The sequence below is a fragment of the Onychomys torridus genome, chromosome 3 (genome assembly GCF_903995425.1).
Source record: "Onychomys torridus chromosome 3, mOncTor1.1, whole genome shotgun sequence".
Taxonomy (NCBI): Eukaryota; Metazoa; Chordata; class Mammalia; order Rodentia; family Cricetidae; genus Onychomys; species Onychomys torridus.
Genome location: NC_050445.1, coordinates 120,378,864 through 120,391,464, shown reverse-complemented (window position 1 = coordinate 120,391,464; position 12,601 = coordinate 120,378,864). Strand labels below are relative to the sequence as shown.

Below are 12,601 nucleotides of genomic sequence, written 5' to 3'. Positions count from 1 at the left end.
TCCAAAGAAAAAAGTTTTTGTTTACATTTCCTAGGAAAAATTCTCTTATTTATTAATTGCCCTAACTGTGTAGCATACACATTGGGAAATGCATATTTTAAAAAGTTTAAATTAGAAAACTTTATTGACAACTATTGTGAAAAAATTATTAGTAGTTGGGGTTTTCCTGGTTCCACCATGCTCACAGCCTCTCAGACACAAATAAACACACAGTGCTTATATTTATTAAATCTGTTTGGCTAATGGCCCAGGCTTCTTGCTAGCTGGATCTTACATTTAAATTAAACCATATTCTTATTTATGTTTAACCATGTGGCATGGTACCAGTTCTGCCTTCACATCTTGCTTCTCATGAGGGCGGCTACTGGCAGTGTCTCCTGACTCAGACTTCCACTTCCCAGAATTCTTCTCTCTTCTTATACCATCTATACTATACTTCCTGCCTGGCTATTGGCCAATCAGCATTTTATTTATCAGTCAATCAGAGCAACACATTCACAGCAGATAGAAAGACCTCCCCAGCAATTATTAGTTTCACAATGACAATTTTGTTCAAGTCTATCATGAATTTTGACTATATTTAATCCCCATTACCCTCTAATCTTCACCGTATTAGCTGCCTTCACATTCTCTAGTAGCCCTTGCATTTTTGCATTATGTTTTCACACACACACACCTGTGTGCTTGTATCTCTATGTAAATGTGTGTGTATGTGTGTGCATCTATAACATTACTTGTACATATGAAAGAAAATATATCCTACAAATAAAATTATAAATATCTGTGTTTTCTGATGGTCTTAAGCAGACTATGTGAAAGGGTCCTTTAATCCACAAAATGGACATGGCCCATAGGTTGAGAATGATTGTTCTATAGAGTCATAATCACTTTTTCTAAAGATCAAGGTGTAGATAACACTAAAAGCTTTTTTCAAAAGGATTATTGTATTGTTTTTATTCCTGTGTGTGTATGTGTGTGTGTGTGTGTGGTGTGTGTGTGTGTGTGTGTGTGTGTCTGTGCACATATGTGCATGATACTGTGGTAATAAGAAGAGGGCATTGGATCTCCTGGAGTTGGAGTTACAGGACGTTGTGAACTGCTTGATACAGACAATAGCAACTGAACTCAGGTCGGCTGCAAGAGCAGCAAGAAGTCACAAATGCTAAGACATCTCCCCAGACCCTTTAAAAATCTTAAATGATAGCTTCCTAAGTCATGTTGTCTTGGATTCTAGGTTTACATGGAGTACATGGTTTGAAAAAGAAGATAATTCTCATGGTGCATTCTGTAATTAAAGAGAAATAAAATGTTACTATGGTGGAAAATCAATACAAAATTACCCACTGGCAGAATCTAACGGTGGGTCAGAATAAAACAATGAGGGAGAGTCTAATGAAATGTGTGAAGCTTGTACTGTATAAGGTGAAATGTAATCTTTATTGATATTAAGGTTCACTGAAAGAGAAGGGAAGCAGCATGGACTTCTGTTTGTGAGACAGAAAACATTCTCCTGAGCAATTTAGGATGAGAAGGGTGATCCAAACAGGAGTAGGCCTGCAACATGGGCAGCTGACATTCTAGGAAAGTGGAAAAGACAACTAGAATCTGTAAACGGAAAAGTTTGGAGAGTAAAGGGTGTGCGGTATGAAGCTAAAGAAAAGAGAAAAACAGAACAGGAAAATACCAGAATAGAAAACATTGGAGTTCAGCCTTTTTTCTTGTGTAGGGCACATTAGAGAAGGCACCTAACTTGTCTAAATCTTAAATTGTCTATTTGCTTCACAGGCTGGTATGCTCCATACCATGTGTTGCTGCAAACCGGTCTCCACACCTCACAGATTGTCCTGATCTGGAGTCAGACTTCTCTGTGCTGCTCCTGCTGCTCCCCACCCCCAATAGCCATCTTGAATTCCTGGAAGGCTTCTGTACCTGCTCAGGGACATGGGAAGGAGGAATTTGGATGCTGTCATAGAACAAATTAGGGTTTTTTTTTTTTTTTTTAACTTGAGAAGTTGGCCAATGGTGAATGTGAAGAATTCATCACCTGTGTCATTCCATGATGTTCCAGAAATGTGACTCCTACTGCCAGGATTTCTGTATGCCATCTGTGCAAAGGCAAGGCTTCTGAGACTCCTTGCCCCTCCCTTGATCAAACTGCCATGACCCTTCTACCTTACCCTGTTGCATATAAAGACCTACCAGTACATACATAGCCTGACAAAGATTTGCTATTCCCAGCTGTCAGGTAAGTGTTTTTACAAGAGGAACACTCCTCAATACAAGCTATTCCAGATAGATGTAGGGAAAGAGACAAAGGGATGCATAAAATGTTCTAGATGAACCCTGTATGCTAGTGGGGGACCAAACTGCCTTTGTATTCCTATGGCTATAAATTCCTAAAATCTCAAGAGAAGGGGTTGAGTATATGGGGATGCCAGACAGCCTTCTGAACTAGAAATCAGAGACAAAAGGCCTTGTGGAGAATCAGCTTGCTGTGTTCACCACTCCTAAAGTTTCCTTCCCTTCTTCAACAGAATTGTTGATTTGGAATTCAAATCTAAGACTACCTGCTACACAACATGGCTCAGAACAATGCACACCAATATCTGTTGCATGCCTGATGCTCCTGTCATGCAGCCAAGGTAAGCTTGTTGCACCATGATCCCTACAGACCTGAAGGCTTTGCTTCATTCCTAAACCTGCTCATGTTCTTCGGGAAAGGAAATGGTGAACAATGGAAGTAATTGCTTCAACTGATTACAGTTAAATAGATCCTCCAATCCAAGAAAGATTTGAGTTGGGATACTAATTTTATCACCCTGTTCATGACCACCAATGTTTTCTTAGTTGTTCTGGTTAAATCTAGAAGTCTTTATTAATTCATGAGGCGTTTTTGCAGAGAAATCGAAATTGTGGATAATATATGAAGCAGATGAAAGGCAAGAGCTTCAGAAAATGAGGGAACAACTGTGGAGAAATAGCAACAGAAAGTAATAGCGAGTTCTTGTCTCAAGGAAAGAAAACCTAGGAGAGAAAAGAAAGAAAGCAGGGAGTAGAGTAAGCAGTCACTCTGCTGTCTGCTTTACATCTTTGCATATCTATAGAGTATCTTCAAACAATGGCTTGTCTCATATTCCAGGCTTTGCCCCTTCCTCAGTACCTCCTTCATTCCCCTCTCACTTCCCAGGCAGAAGGCTGAAGAAGGCTTGCCTATGGACGAAAAAGACCTCCCTTCTGCCAGGATCAACTGCCCAGAAGGTGCTAATGCCTATGGTTCCCACTGCTACTACTTCATTGAAGATCGTTTGACCTGGGGGAGGCAGATGTAGTTAAAAGAGAAATATGGGGGGAGAGAGGTATCTGAAGGTAAAGACAGTTAACATTTCCTGGTAGCTTCATAATAGAGGACTGCTCACCTATTTTCCCCATACCAATGTTAGGATGACCTCTTGATGGTGACTTTTGCTCACTCTGAATCTTTCCAGCAGAGATCTTGATGCTGAGTCACAGTACCATCAGGAACATTTCTTCACTATCCTTTTTCTCAAACATTCCCTAGTAAGACTAATATATTGTTCAGTAACACCCTTCTCCATTGAGTAATCTATTTTCTCTCTGAACATCTACAGCTCTTTTGCCAGAATATGAATTCAGGCCACCTTGTGTCAGTGGCTCAGCCAGGTGAGGGCAACTTTGTGGCCTCTCTGGGTTAAGGAGAGTGGTACTACAGCTGCCAATGTCTGGATTGGACTCCATGACCCAAAAGTGTGAGTGTGTGGCCTCTTATCTTCCAATAATCAGGTGAAGGAGAAGTGGGAGAATCAAGCCTAGCCCGTGCAAAGCCAATTTTGCAACACTTGTAGAAAATAATGTGTTTGTGGGTTGCTAGAATATATGAGCATGTTGAGGTTCATTGAGGATAGTTGTAGAGATAGCTGGGGATCAACTTATTAGAGCTCCATGCATTCATGGCCAGTTTTATTGTATTTCTTGAGAAGTGTTTGTTATGTACTCAGTATTATTTATTATATATCTTGATGATTTCTGTGTTAGGAGAGAATCCTTTTGAGATGACAGAGAAGAAAATAATTTATTGCTTGTTTTGGTGAAGCTGTTGCTTTATGAAAGCATCTAGTACTATCTAGTGATATGCTGAAATAGGCAAGGTTTGATTCTCAGAAAGAGACAGACACCTTTCTGTGATACATGTTTAGGTGTCTTTGTAAAGTCAGAGCACTTACTTCTCTGAAAGGACAGTGAAAGGAGCTGGATATATCAGGAAGAAAGACGTAAAAGCCAAAGAAACACTATGATTCTCAATGGGAGTAGGATATTTATTTTTGTCCTATATTTTGGTCCATTTCTGAATATACACATGGTGCAGGTGTTTCTACCACTTTGAGTGACATTGGCTCCATTTGACATTTCCACTGTAGAACCGCCGTTGGCACTGGAGTAGCGGATCTCTGTTTCTCTACAAGTCATGGGCCACTGGAGCTCCCAGCACCAGCAATCGTGGCTTTTGTGTGTCACTGCTTTCAAACACAGGTAGGAGACAAAGAGTTTGCTGTTTGCTTCTTTTGCTTGGCTCTGGGGACAGACCTGGGGCTGCAGGTAGAGGAAGGGTTACTTATGCAAGAAATAGAAGTTCCCCCTTGTTTCCCTATCTTGAGTCTCAGAACTAGGTGAAACCACACTCTCTCCCTCTGACTTTTTCATTGACTTGTAGCATACAAGAAGTGGAAGGATGAAAAACTGCGAGGGGCAATACTCCTTTGTCTGCAAGTTCCAAAGTTAAAGTCACCTGAACAACAAATGTCCTGAACTCAGTTACTATGGATTAGAAAATGAAACAAGACCATCTGTTCACCCCAAATTAGATACTCTTTTCTGTTGAACTTTCAACACATTTGTAGTATTTGTATCAACCCCATTTTTTAGACCCCTGACCTAATGAAAATAAAATTGTGTCCACCACTTGTGCTGTCTTCTGTGTCTGCTGTGTTCATTGCCAATGGTTGGGTACCCGAGACAGAAGGGATTCTAGCACTGTCAAGCTTGCTCTGGAATTGCCATTGTTAAAATCGCAGCCTTCATCAACCCTTTGTGCCTTTTCTTAAGATACATTTAAAAGGCATGCATTCCTTGCAATTGCTTAGAGTGTGATTTATATAAATTGTGAATAGCATGGGTATTTTGGTACTGTATGGGATTTTAGAAGCTTAAGTTCTAAGGAAGCCACTTTTCTGTACTCAAGGGAACAATTTAAAACCATAGTTGATTTGAGATTTTAAGGAAAATTGCTTGCTTTAAAATACTGAATAAATTGGTGACCAACAGACCAGAGGCTTAAAGGCCAGTGTAGTTTGTTAAATATTATTCTTTGAATGAATTAATGAATAAACATATGATGATTTAAATAAATAAAATGTATATTAATATTTAATTGCCCCTTTAAGGAAGCTTTCTACAAATGCAGTGAAGAATTCAAATTTTAATAAACTTAACAATATAATTCAGCCATAAGCACCTATTATATTGATGAAAACATTAAGTAAAATTTGATGAAACAGTTCAATCCAATCAAAGAGCACTCATTGTCAGTCTGAATTATAACTATATCCACATAATCTGAAAAACAACTAAGATGCAGTTTGTATAGTCACATATCCATAGAGGATATGAGTTATACTGAAAGATACAAAATGTTTCAAAGAAAAATATGCAAAGATAAGATATAAATAACCACAAAATAATTAAAGCATATTGATATAAGTTTACCGAAGATGTTATAGCTGGGACCCTATTAGATGGGAAGCAAAGTAAGAAAGAAAGTTTACAAGATAGATCCCTGACTATAGTACAGAACTGAAAACAAAATGTAATATAATATATTAAAAAAATCACACCTAATGATTGTCAAATCCATGGGAGTCTAGCTCCCACTTTTTTCAAGGTACTTGGGTGGGGGAGAAAGGGATAAGAAATATGAAATAGAAAGTGAGACTTAGCCAATGAGAAGAATACAGAAACACATGATAGCTTTGGGAGGGTCTGGATCACTACCCAACAACCTCAAGGGATTGGGGGGGAAAAAGGCTTTTTCTAACATCTCATGGGGAGAGGCAAAAGACCTCACCCTTGCTAGATCAAAGCACACCATACAGCCAAATGTAGACCCTTCCAAACACCTGGTAAGCATGCTTGTGGCCAAATCATCTACTTACGCAGCCCTGCTAGGTAAAGCAAGCTCTGATTCCATGATCCTGAGTAAGTTCTCATTATATACCCTCTGTGGGCTCCCACACAAAACAACTTGGGCTCATAGGGGCCATATCCCAAAATCAATCACATATCTCATTTTTACAGATTAGATGGTGAGATAAAGGCTGAACTACATAAATTGGTGTACAAATGTATCATAACACACATACAATTGTCATATGTCTTTGTCAAAGTTGACAAGTTTACCTAAATTTTATATGGAAGTTAAAAATAAATTAATAAAATACCATCTGAGCACAAGATACTTTTACCAAAGAAATAAGACTATACTTTTTCCTTTTCTAGAATTCCTTTTATTTCCTTGTCTTGTCTTATTACTCTAGCTAACATGTGAAACAATGCATTGAATCAGAATGGAACAAGTGGATGTTCTTCATTTATTTCCATTATTTTACTGTAAATGCTTCCAATTTTGCCCATGTACCATAATGTTGACTATATATAGCTTTGTTTGCTTCATGTAACCTACATTATGTTGAAATATGTCCTCAAAGTTTCTTTAGGTCTTTTATTGCAAAGACTTCAACCAAAAATCTTTATTTCCTGTCTCTTCATTCTGTACATACCTTTTTCCACCCAGCCATGTTCTTTCCTTCCTAGTGATGGGATTAAAGGAATGTGTGATTTCCAAATACTGGTAACAAAGGCATAAGATCACAAGTGCTGGGATTAGAGACATGAGACTCACCAGGGACTGAGATTAAAGGTATGTGCCACCACTGCCTGGCTCGGTTTCTCTCCTAGACTAGGCCAATCTCATGTAGCCCAGTGTGAACTTGAATTTATAGAAATCCTGATGGATCTCTGCCTCTGCCTCCTGAGTGCTATGATTAAAGGTGTGTGCCACAACTGTCTGGCCTCTATGTTTAATCTAGTGGCTTGTTCTGTTCTCTGATATTTAGGTAAATTTTATTAGGGTACACAATATATCACCACAGCTATCCTGTGTTTCTGTCTTTCTTCTCATTGTCTAGGTCTTTCTTTCTATCTGATAGTTGCTTACCCCTTGTCCTCTACCTAAGTACCCTTGAAAAAGTAGGAGCTGGATTCCCACAGATGTTGCCCAAACAGGGACGTAGGTGCAGAGTCTCATACAGAGGGGGCACCTCAAAGCATGGGGCATGCCTGGTAATAATTAAGTTGAGGTGGTGATATTCTATTCTTCAGGAGTAAAATTGTAAATATAAAATAGAGTAGTTAAAGTTAGGCTACAGCAAGTCTCTCTCTCTCTCTCTCTCTCTCTCTACTAACTTAGGTTTAAAGTTGTAAAAAAAAAATTGGTGAAAGTTGAGAAATATAGGCTTTAGAGATATGGTGAAGATTTAATAAGAGTGTCACTTAGGCTAAGAGCAGGTTTTCCCAAGCAGGACCTAGGCACACAAAGTGGCACCCAGGACTGTGCAAACACTGTGAACCTGGCTGTCCAAGAATGAAAAGCCTCTTTGAAGACTACTAGCTTCAGATTGCAGCAAAATGAGTAGCTACCCTAGACAGGCCTCATGGGGTGAAAACCTTGGGGCATCATCACAGTGGTGGCAGACACCATGAGCCAGTGTGGCTGAGGGGTTCTGTGTGCTTTCTGCTGTGAAAGAGCCATGGAGGGAAAAATGCAGTCAGCCAGCCAGAGGAACATGGCAGAAGGTTACACTCAACATTTAAGAACCCAGCAGAGACCCTGCAGGAGGGGCAATTGGTAGGCAGTGCCAATGGTTTGGAGTGCAGCAGAGACTTCAGACCCCCATCAACAGGAACAGAGCCATGGGTGCAGCTGGAGAGCGAGAGTGCAGGGTGCTGTGGCAGCTGTGCAAGAGACAAAGTCACCAGAGAAAGATGACTGCAGGGTGCACACCAAGAGGACCAGGAAACAGATGCCTCCGCATCTTCATGTGTGCATTCAGGGACACCAAGATAGGTCTGACTACCATGAGCAGCAGTGATCAGAGATCCCTGCAGACCAGGCAGTATCCCCAAAGGCAAAACCATGGTAAAGGTAGTATGGGACCTGAGAGAAGTTGCTGGCTGATAGGATGCCTGGGATAGGATGAGCCCTGGTGTGGATCGAGAAACAGAGGTATGGAAATCCTCCCTGAAATGAAATGCACAGGGTGTGAGTCTCTAGCAGCAACATGCAGCAGCAGCTCTCCAGGCAGAATGGTTGAGATACACTGAAACTCAAGCCAGCCTGAGCTCCCAGCAGCAGGTGGAGATGCCATGAGGGTGGCAATTGGCTTTGTAAGCAGGGGATGCTACTGAGGCCTCCCAGACTCAGACTGTTGCATACAAAACCACCTGCAGAGGTAAAGAAACCTAAGGAAGTTGCAGCTCCTAGTATCTGGGAGGCACTGGGAGGCACATAGATCCTCTGCAGCATGAGATGGTTGGATCCTTGAATACAGAAAAGTGGCTTCCTTAGAACTTAAGCTTCTAAAATCCCATACAGTACCAAAATACCCATGCTATTCACAATTTATATAAATCACACTCTAAGCAATTGCAAGGAATGCATGCCTTTTAAATGTATCTTAAGAAAAGGCACAAAGGGTTGATGAAGGCTGCGATTTTAACAATGGCAATTCCAGAGCAAGCTTGACAGTGCTAGAATCCCTTCTGTCTCAGGTACCCAACCATTGGCAATGAACACAGCAGACACAGAAGACAGCACAAGTGGTGGACACAATTTTATTTTCATTAGGTCAGGGGTCTAAAAAATGGGGTTGATACAAATACTACAAATGTGTTGAAAGTTCAACAGAAAAGAGTATCTAATTTGGGGTGAACAGATGGTCTTGTTTCATTTTCTAATCCATAGTAACTGAGTTCAGGGCATTTGTTGTTCAGGTGACTTTAACTTTGGAACTTGCAGACAAAGGAGTACTGCGCCTCGCAGTTTTCATCCTTCCACTTCTTGTATGCTACAAGTCAATGAAAAAAGTCAGAGGGAGAGAGTGTGGTTTCACCTAGTTCTGAGACTCAAGATAGGAAACAAGGGGAACTTCTATTTCTTGCATAAGTAACCCTTCCTCTACCTGCAGCCCCAGGTCTGTCCCCAGAGCCAAGCAGAAGAAGCAAACAGCAAACTCTTTGCCTCCTACCTGTGTTTGAAAGCAGTGACACACAAAAGCCACGATTGCTGGTGCTGGGAGCTCCAGTGGCCCATGACTTGTAGAGAAACAGAGATCCGCTACTCCAGTGCCAACGGCGGTTCTACAGTGGAAATGTCAAATGGAGCCAATGTCACTCAAAGTGGTAGAAACACCTGCACCATGTGTATATTCAGAAATGGACCAAAATATAGGACAAAAATAAATATCCTACTCCCATTGAGAATCATAGTGTTTCTTTGTTTTTACGTCTTTCTTCCTGATATATCCAGCTCCTTTCACTGTCCTTCAGAGAAGTAAGTGCTCTGAACTTTACAAAGACACCTAAACATGTATCACAGAAAGGTGTCTGTCTCTTTCTTGAGAATCAAACCTTGCCTATTTCAGCATATCACTAGATAGTACTAGATGCTTTCATAAAGCAACAGCTTCACCAAAACAAGCAATAAATTATTTTCTTCTCTGTCATCTCAAAAGGATTCTCTCCTAACACAGAAATCATCAAGATATATAATAAATAATACTGAGTACATAACAAACACTTCTCAAGAAATACAATAAAACTGGCCATGAATGCATGGAGCTCTAATAAGTTGATCCCCAGCTATCTCTACAACTATCCTCAATGAACCTCAACATGCTCATATATTCTAGCACCCACAAACACATTACTTTTCTACAAGTGTTGCAAAATTGGCTTTGCACGGGCTAGGCTTGATTCTCCCACTTCTCCTTCACCTGATTATTGGAAGATAAAGAGGCCACACACTCACACTTTTGGGGTCATGGAGTCCAATCCAGACATTGGCAGCTGTAGTACCACTCTCCTTAACCAGAGAGGCCACAAAGTTGCCCTCAGCCTGGCTGAGCACTGACACAAGGTGGCCTGAATTCATATTCTGGCAAAAGAGCTGTAGATGTTCAGAGAGAAAATAGATTACTCAATGGAGAAGGGTGTTACTGAACAATATATTAGTCTTACTAGGGAATGTTTGAGAAAAAGGATAGTGAAGAAATGTTCCTGATGGTACTGTGACTCAGCATCAAGATCTCTGCTGGAAAGATTCAGAGTGAGCAAAAGTCACCATCAAGGGTCATCCTAACATTGGTATGGGGAAAATAGGTGAGCAGTCCTCTATTATGAAGCTACCAGGAAATGTTAACTGTCTTTACCTTCAGATACCTCTCTCCCCCCATATTTCTCTTTTAACTTACATCTGCCTCCCCCCAGGTCAAACGATCTTCAATGAAGTAGTAGCAGTGGGAACCATAGGCATTAGCACCTTCTGGGCAGTTGATCCTGGCAGAAGGGAGGTCTTTTTCGTCCATAGGCAAGCCTTCTTCAGCCTTCTGGCCTGGGAAGTGAGAGGGGAATGAAGGAGGTACTGAGGAAGGGGCAAAGCCTGGAATATGAGACAGCCATTGTTGAAGATACTCTATAGATATGCAAAGATGTAAAGCAGACAGCAGAGTGACTGCTTACTCTACTCTCCTGCTTTCTTTCTTTTCTCTCCTAGGTTTTCTTTCCTTGAGACAAGAACTCGCTATTACTTTCTGTTGCTATTTCTCCACAGTTGTTCCCTCATTTTTCTGAAGCTCTTGCCTTTCATCTGCTTCATATATTATCCACAATTTTCGATTCTCTGCAAAAACGCCTCCATGAATTAATAAAGACTTCTAGATTTAACCAGAACAACTAAGAAAACATTGGTGGTCATGAACAGGTGATAAATTAGTATCCCAACTCAAATCTTCTTGGATTGGAGGATCTATTTAACTGTAATCAGTGAAGCAATTACTTCCATTGTTCACCATTTCCTTTCCCGAAGAACATGAGCAGGTTTAGGAATGAAGCAAAGCCTTCAGGTCTGTAGGGATCATGGTGCAACAAGCTTACCTTGGCTGCATGACAGGAGCATCAGGCATGCAAACAAGATATGGTGTGCATTGTTCTGAGCCATGTTGTGTAGCAGGTAGTCTTAGATTTGAATTCCAAATCAACAATTCTGTTGAAGAAGGGAAGGAAACTTTAGGAGTGGTGAACACAACAAGCTTGATTCTCCACAAGGCCTTTTGTCTCTTGATTTCTTAGTTCAGAAGGCTGTCTGGCATCCCCATATACTCAACCCCTTCTCTTGAGATTTTAGGAATTTATAGCCACAGGAATACAAAGGCAGTTTGGTCCCCCACTAGCATACTGGTACATCTAGAACATTTTATGCCATCCCTTTGTCTCTTTCCCTACATCTATCTGGAATAGCTTGTATTGAGGAGTGTTCCTCTTGTAAAAACACTTACCTGACAGCTGGGAATAGCAAATCTTGTCAGGCTATGTATGTACTGGTAGGTCTTTTATATGCCACAGGGTAAGGTAGAAGGGTCATGGCAGTTGATCAAGGGGAGGGGCAAGGAGTCTCAGAAGCCTTGCCTTTGGCACAGATGGCATACAGAAATCCTGGCAGTAGGAGTCACATTTCTGGAACATCATGGGAATGACCACAGGTGATGAATTCTTCACATTCACCATTGGCCAACTTCTCAAGTTAAAAAAAAAAAAACCTATTTTGTTCTATGACAGCATCCAAATTCCTCCTTCCCATGTCCCTGAGCAGGAACAGAATCCTTCCAGGAATTCAAGATGGCTATTGGGGGTGGGGAGCAGCAGGAGCAGCAGACATGTCTGACTCCAGATCAGGACAATCTGTGAGGTGTGGAGCCCGGTTTGCAGCAGCACATGGTATGGAGCACACCAGCCTGTGAAGCAAATAGACAATTTAAGATTTAGACAAGTTAGGTGCCTTCTCTAATGTGCCCTACACAAGAAAAAAGGCTGAACTCAATGTTTTCTATTCCGGTATTTTCCTGTTCTGTTTTTCTCTTTTCTTTAGCTTCATACTGCACACCCTTTACTCTCCAAACTTTTCCGTTTACAGATTCTAGTTGTCTTTTCCACTTTCCTAGATGTCAGCTGCCCATGTTGCAGGCCTACTCCTGTTTGGATCATCCTTCTCATCCTAAATTGCTCAGGAGAATGTTTTCTGTCTCACAAACAGAAAGTCCATGCTGCTTCCCTTCTCTTCAGTGAACCTTAATATCAATAAAGATTACATTTCACCTTATACAGTACAGCTTCCACACATTTCATTAGACTCTCCCTCATTGTTTATGCTGACCCACCGTTAGATTCTGCCAGTGGGTAAATTTTGTATTGATTT

At 40.9% G+C, this 12,601-nt stretch overlaps 1 protein-coding gene and 1 pseudogene across 1 annotated transcript; one reads left to right on the top strand and one right to left on the bottom strand.

The window, feature by feature from the left end:
* The first annotated feature begins 2,579 nt into the window (after nucleotides 1-2,579).
* On the top strand, nucleotides 2,580-4,798 carry LOC118579841 (annotated as a pseudogene).
* A 4,331-nt stretch (nucleotides 4,799-9,129) lies between these two features.
* LOC118579843 (lithostathine-2) lies at nucleotides 9,130-11,347 on the bottom strand. Its single transcript, XM_036181580.1, has 5 exons — nucleotides 11,284-11,347; nucleotides 10,602-10,741; nucleotides 10,160-10,297; nucleotides 9,378-9,489; nucleotides 9,130-9,197 (listed from the first exon to the last, which is right to left on the bottom strand). Exons 1-5 carry the CDS (start codon nucleotides 11,345-11,347, stop codon nucleotides 9,130-9,132), a joined length of 522 nt encoding a protein of 173 aa, XP_036037473.1.
* Between the last annotated feature and the right edge of the window lie 1,254 nt (nucleotides 11,348-12,601).